This window comes from Lingula anatina, chromosome 2 (assembly GCF_051362555.1).
Source record: "Lingula anatina isolate TDL-2025a chromosome 2, LinAna3.0, whole genome shotgun sequence".
Classification (NCBI taxonomy): domain Eukaryota; kingdom Metazoa; phylum Brachiopoda; class Lingulata; order Lingulida; family Lingulidae; genus Lingula; species Lingula anatina.
In genome coordinates, this window is record NC_141768.1 from 47,561,216 (window position 1) to 47,580,459 (window position 19,244).

The 19,244-nt window shown below is 35.5% G+C and overlaps 1 protein-coding gene across 2 annotated transcripts in view; it reads left to right on the plus strand.

Annotated features, from left to right (window-relative positions):
• LOC106170487 (uncharacterized) overlaps positions 1-19,244 on the plus strand; it is a 52,929-nt gene that overhangs the window by 18,732 nt on the left and 14,953 nt on the right. Inside the window, exons 24-58 of one of the 2 annotated variants that reach the window (XM_087005902.1) lie at positions 91-381; positions 634-837; positions 1,700-1,962; positions 2,894-3,152; positions 3,512-3,667; positions 4,038-4,196; positions 4,578-4,745; positions 5,078-5,164; positions 5,520-5,636; positions 6,199-6,444; positions 6,754-6,889; positions 7,204-7,346; positions 7,647-7,859; positions 8,118-8,188; positions 8,404-8,599; positions 9,086-9,313; positions 9,538-9,671; positions 10,371-10,564; positions 10,755-10,882; positions 11,103-11,216; positions 11,689-11,829; positions 12,165-12,327; positions 12,670-12,897; positions 13,052-13,299; positions 13,675-13,812; positions 14,138-14,233; positions 14,489-14,698; positions 15,026-15,296; positions 15,581-15,677; positions 16,458-16,551; positions 16,811-16,972; positions 17,270-17,425; positions 17,715-17,882; positions 18,227-18,382; positions 18,799-18,999. In XM_087005902.1, coding sequence (XP_086862028.1) covers positions 91-381; positions 634-837; positions 1,700-1,962; positions 2,894-3,152; positions 3,512-3,667; positions 4,038-4,196; positions 4,578-4,745; positions 5,078-5,164; positions 5,520-5,636; positions 6,199-6,444; positions 6,754-6,889; positions 7,204-7,346; positions 7,647-7,859; positions 8,118-8,188; positions 8,404-8,599; positions 9,086-9,313; positions 9,538-9,671; positions 10,371-10,564; positions 10,755-10,882; positions 11,103-11,216; positions 11,689-11,829; positions 12,165-12,327; positions 12,670-12,897; positions 13,052-13,299; positions 13,675-13,812; positions 14,138-14,233; positions 14,489-14,698; positions 15,026-15,296; positions 15,581-15,677; positions 16,458-16,551; positions 16,811-16,972; positions 17,270-17,425; positions 17,715-17,882; positions 18,227-18,382; positions 18,799-18,999 — 6,036 coding nt within the window. The remainder of the gene's footprint in view (positions 1-90; positions 382-633; positions 838-1,699; positions 1,963-2,893; positions 3,153-3,511; positions 3,668-4,037; positions 4,197-4,577; positions 4,746-5,077; positions 5,165-5,519; positions 5,637-6,198; positions 6,445-6,753; positions 6,890-7,203; positions 7,347-7,646; positions 7,860-8,117; positions 8,189-8,403; positions 8,600-9,085; positions 9,314-9,537; positions 9,672-10,370; positions 10,565-10,754; positions 10,883-11,102; positions 11,217-11,688; positions 11,830-12,164; positions 12,328-12,669; positions 12,898-13,051; positions 13,300-13,674; positions 13,813-14,137; positions 14,234-14,488; positions 14,699-15,025; positions 15,297-15,580; positions 15,678-16,457; positions 16,552-16,810; positions 16,973-17,269; positions 17,426-17,714; positions 17,883-18,226; positions 18,383-18,798; positions 19,000-19,244) is intronic. The other variant, XM_087005903.1, reaches the window with a different exon arrangement.

Consider the following 19,244-nt stretch of genomic DNA (forward strand, 5'->3'; position numbering starts at 1 on the left):
ATTACTTAATATCTTTTGATGAAAAGTGAATGAGTTTAGAATGTAATTAATGTGCACATTCTAACAGCAGCACATGTTGTACTATTTCAGACCAGGAGCCACCGGTCATCAGCTGTCCTAACTCCACCACCCTGGTCATCCTGGAGGAGAACAGCCAACTGGTCATTACACAGGATGGACAACTGCAGGGTAACTACAGCACTATGTTCATGGCTGTGGCCACAGACAATGTCACACCTAGAGGTGAGATGACCTTCACCTTCAGCCCACCCTCACAGACCTTGACCTCAGCTATGGTGGACAAGAGGATCACTTTCACAGCCACAGCTACTGACATGGCAGGAAACAATGCTTCCTGTAGTTTTGATGTGGTGCCAAAAGGTATGGGAGAGGAAAACTTCTAATACCATCATCAGCATTTTATAAAGCACTTTCTTGTTTAAGGGGAAATCCGGCATTGCACGTTGTTTTTCACTTTCTTAGTGAATTTTACTTTAAATTAAATTACATCCATTACAGATCATTGTAATAGGTTACCAAGGCATGTACCACAAGTAATAATTAATTTTCCCGGGTAGTAATACCACAGCTAGTTGTTCCACTATTTGTAATTGGTATAAATTTTCCTTTCAGCCTCTCCCTGTAGTACTTGGTACCTGCCAACCCCTAAGTTTGGTACCAAGACATGTACCACCAGTAATACCACAACCAGCTGTATTACTATATGTAACAGTGGGTATGGATTCCATGGTGGACAGGCTTCCATTGTATATACATGTGACACCTCAGCTGACCAGCCAGAATGGAGCAATAATGGAACTGTACAGGATTGCGTAGGTTAGTGTGTGGAACGAGAAATTCATCTAATATAATTCCCAAGACCCATTTTAACATCCAGCAGTTATCTGTACTTGGATGTCATACTCCCTTTTGAATGAGGGTACCCCCCTCCCTTCCAGCACAATTGGATGTTCCTCTGTCTGAAAAGTGAAAAGGGCCCCAAGATGGTCGCTGATTTTAATGTGCCTTACACTTTTTGAATATTTTTGTTAGATTCATTGTTTTTGTTAGATTTATTGAGATGCAAAGCTTAGTCAATTGTGAAAAGCTCTTTGGTAACCTGTGATGATGCAGAATCTGATCACTCTGGCTTTAGGTCCATTCTCAGTTGCTGCTGCTTATGGATCAGAAGGTGATCTGAATGCTGAGTGATAAAATCTGAATTAGTTTTTTATGCTTTGTACTTGTATTTTGTGGTCTAAATCATCTCTGTTTGATTTTTGTGACACTAATACTGAAACTATATATATAGGGCCATTGTTTTTTTGAAACCTTCAAAATGATGAGAATTGTTTTAAAATTTCTTTTATTTGCATGAAAAAATCCTGTTTGCAAAATGTGTATTGGGCCTTCTTCCACAATATATCACTAAAATTTTTTTTTAGCATTTTGCTCAGAATGGCATTTCAGTTTTTTCTAGCCTTATTTTAAAAATTACATGCAAAATCTTCAGATCCAGTCTTCATATAATTTACTATGTATGTAATACAGGAGATGATATTCAGATGTTCAAAGATTAAATGCCAATGGGATATATTCAAAATGCATTTTTAGGAATTAGTTAATTTTGCATGCACTAATCTTGTTTGGATTTAAAAGTTAAATGTAACAGGGTATTTCAAATTCTTGTATTTTCCAGCTCCTGAGACCATGGCAATCTACACTCTTTCAGTAGAACTTTTGGATTTAGTCAGTGGTTCTAGTACTCCTGGCCTAGTCTACACTACTGCTGCTCCTGCAATCCTAAATAGCTGTCTCCAGCCCTATATCACTGAACTGGACAGTCTTTTAGCTACTGTTGCTGCTAACCTGACCAATCAGTGTCAAGATATTACTGGGTTATCAAATATTTACATAGAAGTCAACCAATCTACAACTAATGCAAATGTGGTTGGTAGGCAGGTAAGGATAATGTTACTGGGTTATCAAATTCAAACTTATTACTCTTAAAAAGAATACACTGTTGATTGTTAGTGGTCATCAAATTTTCACTTTAATAGAAGATAAATTTATTGTATTTTGTGCAGCAGGATGGATGTTCTGGTGAAAATATACACATGGATATAACTATATATTAATTGAGAATGATCTCACATTATCAACACTAAACTACAGCATGATAACTAATAACTGTAATTAGGAATGATAGATGAAATAAGAAATTATTTTATCAGTCTAAGGCTTTTTGGATAACTGTTGCCAGTGCAATGATGGTGGACTCCCTTTCACTTGCCAGAAGCTTCATGATTTTTTGTTTGTTAGAAGACATATTAAATATTGACTGCACTTTGGTAAAGATTACGCTTAAATTGTAGCCTTTATCAGGAATAATATTAAATTATGATAATATTTATATATAGTCTAAAATCCATATGAAATGTTCGGTAGACTTTACAGGGGTAAAATGAACAGAATAAGATGAATAAAGTAAATAAATAAATAGACAGTGAAAATAGTAAGCTATTAAAATATGTAATGCAATGTTAAGATAAAGAGCCAGTCAATTCAGTTATGCAAATTTTTGAAAATAAAAATTTTGATTCCTTTTAAAATTTTCCTCGGACTATATATTTGAAGTATATTGGGGGATGTTCTGTAGACTTGAAGAGCTAGGTTGTCATATGTTTTCAATCTGGCATTACAAAATCTACACAACATTTGAACTCGATATATTGTACATGATATCATGTGCTAAAATTTAGAGCCTCAGCTACAACAGTGTGTCTACATGCATATACATGTAGACCCTATTTCGTTGATTTCAAGGATTAGTCTAGTCCATTTGTCATCCCTGCCTTGAAAAAGTTTGGAATACATCATTTTTCTTTTCCAGTTAAAAGTGCTTCTGTCTTTAAGGATCTTGCCAGCCAATTTGCAGAAAGTTGATGTTCTTGACTGTGCAGCCACTTTAAATAACCACATAAGATATCTTGAGTCTGGAGGTGGAGATAGATTTATGGCTGCAAGAGCCTTGGCTTTTGTGCCAGCTGTAGGCAGTTGTGAACAACTAAATCTGACCAGTGGGTCACGCTACATAGATGTTGGAGGCTTTGTTTGCCCAAGCAACTTAGTTAGGAATGACCAACTTTGTTGTAAGTTTTTTCTTAATACTGAAAATAAGGTAAAATACTGGTTTAAAGCAGTTTATATATGTATAAATAAAAGATAAGCTTAATGAAAAGTATTTAATGAGCAAATTGGTTCTAATGTCAGTTTAATGTGAAGTTAACATGATTATAATCTAAATGAGAAAAAAATAGTAGAGATATTTTAACCATACATGTGTGATGCTGAACTAAAGAATTAAAGTCACAGTTTACTTATTATCTATAAATTAATTAACTAATTTATATTTATTTTTGAAATGATGTGATTTAGGAATGCCTTCTCAGCAATTCTTTATATTGCTATTAATTTTCTCTGGAAATTTTATTAAGTAATTGTATTTAAGTACCCTGTCCTACTGGAACCTACCGGGATGGAGCATTGTGCACCCCATGCAGCCCTGGCCAATACCAGGATGAACAGGCACAGACTCAGTGCAAGCCCTGTCCTGAGGGGTTCACATCTTTATATGCAGGGAGCAACAGACTGGACCAGTGCATAGGTGAGGCTTGGCAGTCTGCATAAGACGTGTTATACTAGACTGTTATATTTTGTTGATTTTAGTGTAACAGTGATGATTTATCCAGCTTATATAGATTAAATAAAAATCAGAAATTGATCTGAAATACCCAGTAGATGTAGCATGAAATAAGTAAAGTGAAAAAAGATAAATTGTTAACCCATCTTTGTAAACATTTGACATTATCATTTATATTTATTGATATTGCAATTTTTAAAATTATTACAGTATTTTCTCATTGTCGCTAAACCCTTGCTGAAATTTGGAAATAAATTTATTTACTATCCTATTTTGTACACTGTGATATATGACCACTGCATTCCATTAATGTTCCCTTGTGTTACCCCTGTAGAGTACTGTTCAGAGGGGATGATATCAGATACAGGGTTGGCCCCATGTACTATGTGCCCTGCCGACACTTATTTCTCTAACCGCACCCACTGCGCACCCTGCCCAGCAGGCACCACCACAAATGGAGTAGAAGGCGCTAAAAACTCATCAGGATGCAAGAGTAAGTATTGGGGGTGAACTATGCAGGGATGCTATTTATTCAACTATTTGTGGATGTTCCAGGCTTTGGGTGGTGTTGGTGCTTACAAGAGAAATGACATTTTTCTGACTGTTGGAGGATTTTTTTTGGGGGGGGGGGGAGCCAAAATTGTCATCCCTGACAAGGAAATGTGAAAACTGCATTTGAACTACTTAAATGATGAATTTGGAGGTTGTTGAATTATTATTATGAATATTATTATTATGACTGTTAAGATGTTAAGTAATATTTTTCTTCACATCTTGCCAAATAAGTTCACAAATAAGACTTGGACTGATCAAATTGTAGGAATGGAACACAAGATATGCCTAGATTATATTGTCATTAATGTGTATATTACAGCTGAATGTAGACCTGGGTATTTCTCTTACAATGGGAGAGAGTCCTGTACTGCATGTCCTCTGAACTTCTACCAAAACAACACAGGGCAGACGACATGTTCTCGGTGTTCCACAGACTCCGTCACGACCCAAGTGGCTTCCGATTCCATAGATAATTGCACCTCACAAAGTAAATTATCACTTTTATAGCAGATATTTTTTAGCTATAGGCTAACTAGGGTGATTTTAGGCCATCACAATTAGACCTTGATTTGAAGTGTATGAAGAATTTACATTTAAACCAAATTGGACTGTTTTACTAGACTGTTGGCATAGTACAGTTGTGTTTAAAAAATATTATGGTTTTTGTTCATAGAATCATCAATAAATATAGCAAATCCAGTACAACCATGTTGCACACATTAAATTTTTTGATAATTTATTCTTTTTCCGGCCAAATGTTGTATGATTGTTATAGGTAGACAATTTATGTTTAGAACTTCGTTTTGACTATCTCTTCAGGTAGCTTGTGTAGCAGGAATGACACGTGTCAAAATGGCGGCACCTGCGCTGTATTGGGTCATGTAGAACAGTGCATGTGTCCTGATGGTAGGTGAAAGTATCTGGCAACATTTAGTCGAATCTTATATCCTTGGCCAGCCTTCAAAAAATAATTCTCCTGAAAAGATGTTTAGCCAAATAGTTTCTAAACAGATTATTTTTCCATTGTTGCAACTGATAACATTGCAAACAGGTTCAATCTTTTTATTCGCTTTTATCAAATTATGTTTGAACATTGATGAAAAATTGGTATGGAGCCAGTTAAGCACCAGTTTCATGTATGAATTATTCTTTTTGTAAAAATTACATCATTGATTTTTCTGACAATTTATAAAATATTGTTAAATTTACTTTTAGTTCTTAGAGGCTTGAATTATTTATGTTTAATTACCTTATGTTACAGGTTACACAGGGAGGTATTGTGAGGACACCATCAATCCATGTGATTCCAATCCTTGTTTTTATAACGGCACATGTGTGCCACTAGGGGGTCTGCAGTTCAGGTGTGACTGTTACTCAGGTAAATGCACCTCAACCCTATTGACAATTTTTCATCACAGTTTATTTGTTCATTGCACTCAATTACCCTTGTGAAACCAGCTTGATACCTCGTTTGTGTCTTTTGTAAAACTGATTAACCTTGCTAAGTGAGATATGGAATCCCCTGTGTTATTGCATATTTTAAAAAAGAGTGTTATAACATATGTCAATTGAAGCTTCTTCTATTCCTGAGCAAAAAAGGCTGTTCTTTTCTATCTCCTCACTCCATAATTTTTTCAAAATTCAAGTTGGAAATGCTTAGTTTCTTAAGCATTTTTACTTAAAAGTAGCACAGTTAGTTATTGTAGAAAAAAACTTCCCTACATTTTGAATTTCAGAAAGCCAATAAAAAAAACATATCCCCATTTTCATTATGAGATAAATAGGATAGCCTTTATTTCCTAATAATTATGAAATGTTGAACTAAGCTGATTTTGACCTAATCCCATGCCTGACATTGCTCTTTGTTTGGAATTTTGCTCTGTATCCTGTACTGATCAATGAGCTTTTCAACATTCTGGCTTCCTTGCTCTCCCCTCTAGCTATTGTGTGCACTATGGTTAATGAGACCAGCAACCAGACCTATAGTGGTGGGGCAGATGAAGCTTCAACAGTACCCAGCCTTGCAGCTTGCCAGGAGAAGTGTGTTAATAGTTCCCAATGTTCAGCTATCACCTTCTCTAGTTCCTCTGGCTCTTGCATCATCTTTTATGCCCTCTCTGGAAGAGCTCTTACTGCCTCAAGCCAGGCTGATGTCACTTTTACCAAATCATGTAGAAATGTTTCAGGTAAGAATTAAATGTTGATTTTCAAAAGTTGTGATTTATTTCCTGAGCATTATTTTGCTATCAAACAGTTCAAACAAACTCCTGTTGTTCTTCAGTAATTCTTACTGCTTAATTTTTATTGATTGTTAATTCTGTTGTTTTAACAATTCATATACATAAAGGTTTTTAACTTTCCAGAATAAAAAAGTTACATCTAGGATTGAATTTTCCTCAGCATATATTTAATTTATGTTTCATATGTTGAAAGGGTTTTTTCTTTTATACTTTTATAAAAAAGTTCAAATTTAAATTTAAATTTATTTATTTTAGACTTTAGTGGACAATTTTGTGAGAGTGAAACTAATCATTGTTTGTCAAATGACTGTCAAAATGGAGGAATGTGTCAAGATTTAGTTGGTGGATTCAAATGTTTATGTCCATCGAACTCTATTTATTCTGGACCAAAGTAAGTCAGAAAAAGTAAAACAATGATAAAAAATCTAGCATTAACAAACCACACCCCTAGTTGTATTTATAATCTTTGCATAAATCTTTGGCTTGTATTGTTTCAGTAATTTAGTGCTGTCTGTCTATTATACAGTGTATATACAAATAAACTTCAAAAGCTGAAAAAATTAGATGATCACAAATGAGAGTTCTATTATATATGTATAATTATGGATCCATATTCCACACGTTAAAACTTACAAACTTATTTTATGATATTACATTTACAGTTGATATATCATATTATGTAAAATATATATACACAATATTTAGGTGCACAGACTCTACCCCAGTGTGTGATCAGCCAGCCAATGCCTGTCAGAATGGTGGGACATGTCAGTCAATCTTTGGGAACATCCGCAGTGTGTGTAACTGTGTGGCAGGATTCACTGGGAAGGACTGTGAAACTAACATAGGTATGGCACAAATAGGGATATAGCTATCTCATGTTTACCTCTGCACTATAGAAAGTTCATAATCCAACTTTGGAATTTGCCTAGGTAGAATGGCTTGAAGATATCGGAAAGGTACTAATTTTTGAAATTTTACTTTGTAAAGTGTAGGAAAAGTAATTTAAAATGGGTTGTTACAGCAAAGTGCACTTCACATTGATTGATTTTGATATTTGATAAAACATCATACTGTCAGTTTACGTGTCCTGAAGAGAAAGTTTTGACCTCTAGAAGTTTACAGTAATAAAATGGTCAACATTTCAGATGACTGCGAGGCCAACCCATGTCTGAATGGCGGTGGCTGTACAGATGGTGTGAACACACGCACATGTAATTGCACACATGGATATACTGGAGTCAACTGTGAAACTCGTCTAGATATGTGTGCTGGGATAACATGTGCTGGCAAAGGAACATGTGTAGATGACTACACAACTGGAAAGACAAAATGTCTGTGTGAACCTGGATATACTTCAGGTATGATATGATGACAGTGCTTAATAAACAAAGAGATGTAGAGACCATGTTGTAGGTGATGTATGATTATATTTTTTACCTCTAATCAAAGTGTATGTAAACCAGGTTGGACTGTAATTTTTATATTGAATGCCACATAATGTTCAAATTCTTCTCCTGCGTCTTCCATTGCTTAGTTTTTTGAAATTTGAATGTAAATCCCATGCACTATATTTGATATGCGCCACACTCAAGTTTTAATATTGATATTTTTTTCAGATTTGTACTGGACAGAGTGGCTGGACAATAGCCCCACTTCTGAGGGGGATGACCAGACAGTACAGACTTTGGTAATATTAGAGGTTATAGTGTATAAATTTTAGTCATTGTTGATTTTTTCTATAAGAATGATGGGTTGATGTGCGAATGTTTTCTAGAAGTTTTGTTCCTTTCTTTTGAAGAATTAAATTAGAAATAGAATTTAAATTGAAATTAAAAATGGGTTTCTTATGGAATTTTTATTATATTTATTTTATTTAATTACAAATGTACATATTGATTGCAGGGGTCTTCTGTGTGTGAAGGCAAAGTTCCTGTAGAGATAGAATGCCGCCTAAAGAACAATAAGACCGTCCCGTACACATCTGCTGGAGACGTCCTCCAGGTGGACTGTACTCCACAGGGGGGACTGCTGTGTCTCCATGGCAACCAAACTAACAACCAGACATGCTCTGACTACCAGGTCAGGTTCCGCTGCACAGGTGAGGAACAGGATGAGAGACCTGAGGGGATGACAGGGATTTTTTTGTTTGGTGGAGTTTGCCAACTCTACACATTTATGCATATTCTACAGAGTTTTATTTTGGACAATTTTCCATTGTTTGTAGTTGTTATTCTATTATTAATTAGATGCTGAGCAAGAGATCTAGACATTATGTTTGCAATTTTGGTTTGCTTGTTGGTCTATGTATATATGTGTTTAAGTATGTGATTTAGATATCCATCCTCTCCATTCACTCCCAGTTTGTGCAGCCTTATTTAGATTTTGTAAATGATATGTTTTTATTTATGAATAATGAAAAAAATATTGTTACATGTTTTATCGAGTTTTGTCATCTGTCAAATGTCTTTATTCTATTCGTGTAATTGTTTTGCTTGGATGAATTTCAAATATATTAGCTATTTCAAAAAGAATTAGATCTTTTTTTAGTTCAACAAAATAACAAGTCATCTGTGATTTATTTTAGTGTCAGATGATACATGCAGGCAAATAAACCTGTGTAATGCTGAACCATGTGTGCGCGGCACATGCACCCCAGGGGAGAACACTTTCACATGCACCTGTCCACCAGGCTATAACGGAGCAAGGTGTCAACATAACATTGATGAATGTGCGTCTGACCCTTGCTTGAATGGAGGCACCTGTATAGATGGCATTAATGGATATACATGTACATGTGCCACAGGGTTTACTGGTATGCAGTCTCATGTCTTTCACTAAGAAAATATCATGCTTTTAAATATCTCAGATTGTAACTTCTCATGGTGTTAAATGATTCAACAAGAAGTTTTAAACAGTAATATAAAGCACTTATCATCATTTTCTGCATGTTATATAAATACCTGGCTCATATTTTGCTTTTCATATTTTTATAATTCAAAGATGTTTTTTATAATGCAAAGTGTTTCTATTCCACAGGTGCTGAATGTGCCACTAATATAGACAACTGTGTTAACAATACCTGTGACACTACGGGGACCCTGCGCTGTGTGGATATGGTGGACAACTATAGGTGTCACTGCAAACCAGGATACACCGATGTCAACTGCTCTGTAAGTCAGGAGCAACTTCTGTGAATGTTTTGGTGGATGAAGCACAGCTATTCTTATACTCAGAGACTAAGAGCCCATTCCCAATGAAACTAGCATTCCACATAGATCAATCCAACTCAGCAGGGAATCTTTTGATTCACAGATTAACATACCTCCTTTTGTTTCCAAAGTGCTCATATAAGCACCAGCATTTCCGTACAGCTACTCAATGACAGGAGGAGGTGTTAATCTGATTGCATTCAGCGAGAGTCCCTGCAGAGTTGTATCAAACTGAGTAGAACCATAGTTTTAAATAAAACAAGCCCTAAAAAAACAAGATTCACACAGTTTAAAGGATCTTCTATCTATGGACATTGATCATGTTAGTGATTTCTTGCCTGAGAGTGTCTCTGTGAAATAACCTGGTAACATTAAATGAAGATTACATGGTTGCTTATATTAATAAACATTACAACTACACATACAATGTAAATCTCACAGTAGGGTGTAAGATTTAAATGTCCTCTATATGTTAAGGGGTTAACAGTATGAAATGTTTTTTATACCACCAACAAATTATCTTGCTTGTCAATATAATAAATCAAATAAATATCGATGATATAAAAAAAAAAACAATTGTCTAACCATTGGTGCATTGTGACCCCCTGAGCAGCTACTGCTTTGAATTCTCAGACACTTTATCTTGTCTTTTTTTCTCAGACTGACATTGATGAGTGTGCCAGTAACCCATGCTTTCACCAGGGAACCTGTGCACAAGGAGTTAACAGCTTTAATTGTACCTGTCCCCCAGGCTGGGAGGGAGACAGGTGTGAGAGGATGACAGACATTTGTACCAATACTACCTGTGGACGAGTGGGCACCTGTATCAACCTCTTTAATGATTTCTTCTGCAAGTATGTCCTTCCAAAACTGTTTAACATATGACTGTCAGAAGAATCTAATTTAGTCTCTAATGGGCATCTACAAAAATATGGTAATGCGTAGATTTTTATCTAGTAAATTCTGATAGTCTTTGTTTTAATATGTAAACTGAATAGGTGTATTAATATGTATTTTAAGCACTTATTAATCCCTGTGTTTCAGCTGCACTGCTCCTTTCTATGGCCGTACATGTAGTGAATCCCCTGATGTGTGTGCCATAGCTAACCCATGTATTAATGGAGGAACTTGTGCTGTCTGGAATAACTCCACTAGATGTGACTGTCCACTGGGTAAGTCAAAAATTGCCTGGAAAGTGATGCCTTTATGTTTTATTATGTGATTAATTTGGTTTGCTTATTGATTGGCTTTTACACAATTTTCTGTTGTAAGTGCTTTCATAAATTTGGAAATAGTGGTTAAGCAGCTTTGTAAATGCAGTTTACTATAGAAAAATAATATTTTGTGTCTTTTTAAAGAACGAATCAACATAATTTGACCTTGACCTTTCAGGTTATTATGGTGATGGATGCCAGCTACAGCGTGACTACTGTCTGCCCAATCCTTGCAGACACCAAGGCACATGTACAGTGGACGGGTTAAATTATACATGTGCTTGTGTTCCAGGTGGGGGAAACATGCTTAAAAGTTTTCCACAGTTAATTTTCCTTTTGTCATATATTTAGAGATTTTATAAGCAACCTATCTGGGACTTTCTCAACAAATCAAATTTTTTAGAACTAAAAGCAATTTTCTCTTACTCGTAATTTGACATTGCTCGATCTGTCCCTGCATTTGGATTCAAAAAAATATTCTAATATTTCTCAGTGGGCATGGATATGTTTTACCCCCTTTCCCCATCCCCTGTTTGTATATATCAACCAAATTCTATCAATTTCCAGATTATAAAGGTAATATTATATATGGTTAAAACTTCTCTTCAATAAGGCATAACACTGTATAAGAAATGTTATATCTTAGGTTATGATGGCAGAAATTGTGAGGATAAAATATATTGTATAAGAATTGTTATATCTTAGGTTATGATGGCAAAAATTGTGAGGATAAAATACATTGCTTAACAATTGTTATATCTTAGGTTATGATGGCAGAAATTGTGAGGATAAAATTGATTACTGCCAAACCATGCCATGTCCAGCAGGTGCTGAGTGTATCAATGATGTCACCTCCAGGACCTGTATATGTCCTTTAGACAAGACTGGACCACAGTGCAACAAAGGTGAGACAATGGTAAAATATTTATGGAAAATTATAGAAATGTCTATAAATATCACTATCTGTGGTCCACTTTAGATTCATTATAGGTCTGAAATATATATTTTACCCAGAATCAGATTTCACATATACTGGAATCAACTACTTTTTATGCAGAAATTTAATGCCAAATTTAAAGACATTTGTACAATATTTTTTATGTCTTCATTCTGTCCATTCATTGAAATGAAATACCAGTCAGTGTGCTCCTGCACATAACATTTCTTAATACTCAAGGAGGTTTATCATCTATGTTCTATAGCTGTCCAAAGAAATTCCACATTTATTTTCTCCTTTCAGACATTGATAGAGACTTTTCCCTCTGTTTTTACTCAAAGAAGAATGGAATGGCATCCACTGCAGCACCGTTCCCTCTGGGAATCACCACTTTTTCTGTTGGGTTCTGGATCAAGCTTTTTAATGTCAGGGATACTGGAACATTCCTGACTATATATGGTTCTGCGTGAGTGAAGTTTTATCAGTAGAATTTTATACTGCTAGTTTTTGATTAAAAAAATTGCTGTGGTGAAATTTTCAAGAATTTCCTTCTTTTTATATGGGAAGACCATAAAAATTAATGGAAAATATGTATGGAATGATCAAAAATAGGACAAAAAGGTTATTGGAAGAGCAGATTCCTCTCCTCAGCCAGCATTCATTTTATTGTCCCTAAAATTGTGACTTTTTGTCTTCATTCAGCTAGTGGTTCATACCCAAAAGATGGCATCACCTCTCTGATCTTTTAGGTGTCTTTGTCCCTTAAATTGTGAATTTTCTTTAAATAAGAGATACATACTTTTTTCAGGAGCAACACAACAGGAGCCAACAAGACAGTTTTCCTGCAGGCTCACAGTAGCGGCATCAACATCACTGATCAGTACATCCCCTTTGATATGTCCATACTGAATCAGCTTGGGGTACAAGACAGGAACTGGCACTACCTGATGCTTCAGGTGGACAATGGAAGGACAACTCTGTATTTTGATGGCTTTAGGAATCCTACAACTGTCACGGCAGCAGGTGTTCCAAATTAGTAAGTGTGTAGATCTGTAAAGTCTTGTAAGCTACATTTTTAATATGTATGACTTTCGTCAGGCATTATGGGTCAGACTGTCAGATGCACCATTTAAGATATTATGCATAAATTGGTTGACGTCTATGACAGTGTGTGTATTGGTCTATTCCAGTGGTTGGATCATAGTAGGAAGTACTGAAGGCTATGTGGATGGAGGGACGGGAGGTTTTCAGGGCTGCCTGAGTCGTTTAGATGTCTGGAGCAGTCTTGTATCTTTGTCAGATCTTTCTAAATTGTATGAGTTTAGGACAACATTTTCTGTATCTGTTCACTTGATTGCAAGGCCAGTTGAATTCAATCTACAGGGATTAGTTGAGAAAATCTGGCCAAGCAACATCACTCAAGAATATCCACTTCCCAGTAAGTTGTTGATACATGTATTTACTCATTTGCTTTTCTCTCCTTTGATGCAGAATAAAGCCACTAGTTGACATTAATTTAAGTTTTTGATGTTTACTTTTAATAGTTTATTGATTATTTAAAAAATTAAACTGTATGCTTTGGTTAAAAAGCGTTAATTTTAATCCCATTATTAGGCTATAAGCATTGCATTGTGAAGATTGTTATGTGTATAAAACTACAAATAGCTGTGAGACTTTTAACAGAAAAACTATTAATTCTTATAAAATGGAATTACATGTGTGCATTTTAGCACTGGTTTTTACATACATGTATACATTTGAAAGTATGAAAGTCTCAAAAAGACTAGGCCAAAGTCCATTTTCTATTGTCCAGGTGGTGTCCAGCTTGCAGTGTCCACATGTCCAGCAGATCAGCAGGTGGTCAGCAGACAGAGGACAGTGGAGGGGAACTGGCAGGAACCAACATTCCAGGGTCATCTGCCCAGTACTGTCATCTCTAACTACAACAGAAGTAAGGAGCCTTACACTGGGAAGGAAAATTAATTAGTTTGTGAACTTTTTTGTATTTTCTGATGCAGAAATATTGGTTTTTGATGTATTTTTGAATATAAAAACTTTAAATACTGCAGAACTATAGATAAAACTTGTTTTGGACAAGCTATAAGAGATGCAAAACAGCTGTCTGAAATTAATATTTGTAATGCAGGTACATTATTGTTCTGTTTATGTTTCAAGATATAAAAAAAGTAACAAAATTTGCAAATGTAACAAGCGTAATATTTTAACAGTATTTAGAAAGTGTCCAAATTCTTAAGGTTTTTTTTTTCATTATTTAGGTTCATCCTTTACTTGGGGCAAATATGAAGTTGTCTATTCTGCCTGTGATTCTAAGGGAGACTCTGTCAACTGTGGCTTCAGTTATTATGTGAAATGTAGGTCTTATTTTTTAAGACCTTTTTTTAAATTAAATTAATATAATAAAGCTGTATTGAAATTGTCAGTAGTGAAGTATTGAGATATGCCATTTGATGATAAATTTATTATACAGTTATTTTCTATCAGTTTGATTTCAAACTTCTATCAGTTTTGTACTGATTTATGATTTACACGCGTTGAATGTCCTACCTAAAAAGATAAATATATTTGTTAATGACACATTTACAAAAGAAAGGACACTGAAATTTCAGTTGATGACTGTACGACCCCTGATGCCCCACGTAATGGCTACCAGAACTGTAGCTCCAGTGCAGATGGCCAGTTTAAGACCTGTATGGTGGCCTGTGACCCTGGACACGCCTTCCTTAAACCTGTGCCCAAGATGGGCTACACCTGTGGGCCCTCTGGTGTCTGGGATCGTAAAAACCCACAGGAGAAATTCATCTACCCTGCTTGTGGAGGTAGGACTTGGGGAGATGTGGGAAGGGGGGAGATGGGGCTGGGTTTGCTCCCTTATTCAAGGGTATTAGCATTCCTGGTGAAAAATACTCTATAGAAACCAAATTTTTATTTAATTTAATTTAATTTAATTTAATTTAATTATTTAATTATTTATTTATTTATTTATTTATTTACTGATGTCAGGTCCTGGCTTGAATTTTTTAAAAAATTTAACCACATTTGTTTATAATTTCTGAATCGATATTTGAGGATCTATCAACCGAATAAACCAAAGATTTTAATCTTTAAAATTATAATAGATGAATGTCATCTTATTTGTTTTTCAGTTTTGGAATCAAGTAAGGTTCGGATCAATTTCATTCTTAGAGTGAGTCTAAGTGGATTCGTTGACTGTAATAATGAGGGGCAGAAGAACACTATGATAGGTAACCTTAGAAACCGTGTCATCACCCTGGCAAACACGTGGCAAGGATTGTGCACTGCTTCATGCGGGAATGTGAAAATAGTCATCACTGCATGTAATACTTCAACAGCAAAGAGAAGAAAGAGGGCAACAGGAGAAGTGGCTACTGTGGAGTTTACCATTGAAAATGCAAAGTAGGCTCACTATGTCTATTGCAGTTTTGTAGAGTTTGATTTTTATAGTCCTGCAATACTGTATTGTATAATATGTATGACATAAGTTTACCTAACCCTTCACACTACACAGCGTAATAATAAAGTGTTGAGTCTTACTGCTAGATATATTACCTAAATGTTCTATGCTTAGCAGGCAACAATATCTTCTCATCAACAAATTGCAAAGTTTCAAAATTAAAATGATAAGAAATATGTAATACATGTGATAATACACAATTGTCTTTTTGACTCTTTAATTCCAGTGAAACACTGTACAATGTTAGTAGTTCTGACAATGCCACTGCAGTTAATGTCATAACTCAAGCTTTGCTGCAAGATGGGCTGTTTGATATTAGTGAGGTAAGTTATTTGACTGTTGAGATGATTATGTTTTGGAACTTAATCCAGTCTTATGTATGGCATTGCCATTTATGAACTGGAGTTACCAATTAGTGACTTTGACTGTTGAATTAATGACACAGAACCCGACTTGATACTCTAATCATTAGTACTGTTACAGTATGCAGTAACAAATATCATTCAGGCCTTTGAATTCTGGCCATCACATCCTAGCTGGGTAACTGGGTCTTGATGAAAACATCAGCTTACCTTTTTCATTATTAATGGAAAAATAGGAAAAAATGTCAGTTCTTTTTAACTAAAATCTCCCATTCAATCTCATATTGAAAATAACCTGCAGTTGAGGTGCCAAACCTATGTGTAAATAGCAACTGACCCTGCTAAAAGCCAGTTGAAACCTGACAATTAAATCTTTCAGAATCAATAAGATGGTGCTCAGAGTCCATACTGATACCATAGGAATATTAGAATGCAGATCAAAGTCATTGATTTTTGGTGATTGGAGTCACTAATTCACACACAAATGGAAATTATGCTTCATGACTCATGAGGCTTATTAATGAGAAGATTCAAATATGCACGTTTATTGACTATACATTATTTGTTAAGAAGCATCCTTGTCAATCTTAACTTCTTGTTTTAAATTTACAGTTACATGTACACCACTCTCAAGAGATCTCATTCTTGAGACAGATGTGTTAAATAACTGACAGTACTGGGTATCACAAAGAAACATTTTTAATTGGGCAGAGTATAGATATTTGACTTATTTCTTCAAAGATTGCCAGCGGCACTTCCACAGATACTACTGGGAGCAGTGTAGTTGTTCAGACTACTTGTAATGAAGGTTTTCAAGTTGTTGGCACACAGTGTGGTGAGTAAACTTGGCACTGGGAAAGTGAGATTGATCAACTGTATCAAAGAAAATCCAATCTTAATTTACCATGTTTTAAAGTTTTCCAAATTTAAAAGACACTCTTTTTGTGTAATGTAAAAATCTGTATGATAGGTGAGATGGATAAAATATTGCACTGAGAACATGCAATAAACATTAGTATTATTTATTTATTTTTTATTTTTGCGCTTATCCTTTTTGGCAATTTTGTCATCATTACTTTATTTTATATATATAGTGCAATGTACAGTTGGAACCTTCTACAATAACAACACTGCCCAGTGTGAAGACTGCCCCATTGGTCAGTATCAGAGTGGAAATGGTCAGTTTAGCTGCACCCCATGTCCACCTGGCCAGACCACTCTGGCTGTGGGTGCTGTTAATAACACTTACTGTGTGGGTAAGTGAGGAGAGATATTCGACACCATTTGTAGTTCTAGTATAGGAGTACCACTTGTACAGATGACAAAGATTTTAATGTAAAAAACTAAATTACATTTCACATGTATACACATGTTTTTCAGTGTGCATTTGTTCATTTGGTACACATCGACTCAAAAGAAAAACTTAAAGGACAAGTTAATAGTGAATATTCTGCTATAGTTAAAAACGAAGTGAGTACACACACACACACACTGACAAACAAGAATTGTACTAGGTATTTCAAGTTCCCCTTGGTATATTTTGATATTTCCAGACCAGTGTGAGGCAGGTAAGCAGTACAATGGCAGTGTCTGTGTTCCCTGTCCACTGGGTTTCTACCAGCCACAGGTTGGTAAAGATTACTGCTTGGCATGTCAGCCTGGGAAAACTACACAGAATGTCAGCTCTGTCAATGCATCACAGTGCTTTGGTAAGCTATCGCTTTATTTGATATTTCCCTCTGAATGTGACAAAGTAATTCTGAATGTGTTTAGTAAACACTATAAATACTTATTTTTGTCTCTGACATTGCTTTCCAGTGGTTAAAAAAGGTTGCTCTCCTCAAAATAACAATTTTATCTAAAGAATAGTGTTCTCCATATATATATAGGATATAGCGCTATTTAGTGTTGATGAAACTAGGCCCAGATTCCTGTTTATTTGACACAGAGCTAGTCCGCTAAATTTCTAACACTGACTAATATAATATAATACTGCAGATTCCTGTCCATCTGGCACAGAGCTGAGCACATCAGGTGATGGGACATGTGTGGTATGTGACATAGGTTTCTTCAGACTACAAGATGTCCAACACAACTGTGTGGCCTGCCCTGCTGGCAATATCACCCTGAATAATGGAAGTACAAGTGTCCTAGACTGTAACATACGTGAGTAACCACACAGAACTTACATTGTCGCTTATTTCCTTAATAGAGAAAACGGAAGAGAGAGAGAGAGAGAGAGAGAGAGAGAAAGAGAGAGAGAGAGAGAGAGAGAGAGAGAGAGAGAGAGAGAGAGAGAGAGAGAGAGAGAGAGAGAGAGAGAGAGAGAGAGAGAGAGAAGACTTTGTGACCTATGCCTTATTTGCTATGAAAGGTTTTGTATTTATATTCCGTGCATACATATAGCTATATCTGATATTATTATCTTTTCCAATCTCCAATTAAGCCACAACAAACAATAAGCAACAACCCTGTACTATTTGACAACTGACCCTGTTTGTAAACTTCAGCGTCCTGTGGTCCAGGGTCCTTCAGGGACGGCTATGTGTGTGAGGCGTGTCCAATGGGGACGTACCAGGAAGTCAGGTGGCAGACCAGCTGTGTGAACTGTTCTGTGAGCTACTCTACAAGACAGAATATGACTTCCAACAGCAGTTTGTGTGAATGTAAGATAACACAGTAGAACATCATTTATGTTTGTGTGGGTTGACCCTTTTAGTTATAACATCAATTACACTGTATGTGGAGCAGCTTTTGGGGTGACATATACACTGTACAGTACATATACTTATATACCCAGCAAGACTGGTATGTATATGTGAGGAGTTCAGAATTCTCTTTCAGAATTTTTGACCAAAACTCATATGTAATAATATTGTTTCATTTCATTTGATTGAAGCACTAGCAATAATGTTTTGAATAGGTTATCCATAAATTCTGAGTTAATGCCACTATATTTACATTATCATTTAATCATTTTATGATATGGAATAATAATATTTAATTTTTTTCTTATGAAAGTTTTACAAAGATACAAATGAATTCAATATATGATTGGAAGTTTACTTATACTGTTTTTCAGTTTATTGCCCGGCAGGATATGAAGTGAAACCTACCTCAACTGACTGCGGTACACGCACATGCACAGTGTCTGCTGACTGCCAGGCATGTCCGCGTGCTTACTACAAAGATGCTACTGATAAGTTTGGAATGTGTTTGCCGTGCAATGAGAATTTCACCACTGCAGCCAATGCCACTGTGTCTGAAAACTTGTGTAATGTCCGTGAGTATTGAAGTTAACATTTCAGGTTATACATTTTGGAATGCAATGGTGAAGATAGAATTTGGATTCTTTTCTGTCTTTATGTTTTTTTTTCTTTACGTTTTATGGTCCATTCTTTTTCTCTTCTTCACTCTGCTTAAAGGAACAGAGAACAATTTTCAATGTCCAGAACATTTCTGCTGCTTTTAATGTTAAAAAAGTACTAAAATCTGAGATAACTCAAAAAGTAATAAGGCCTAAAATTA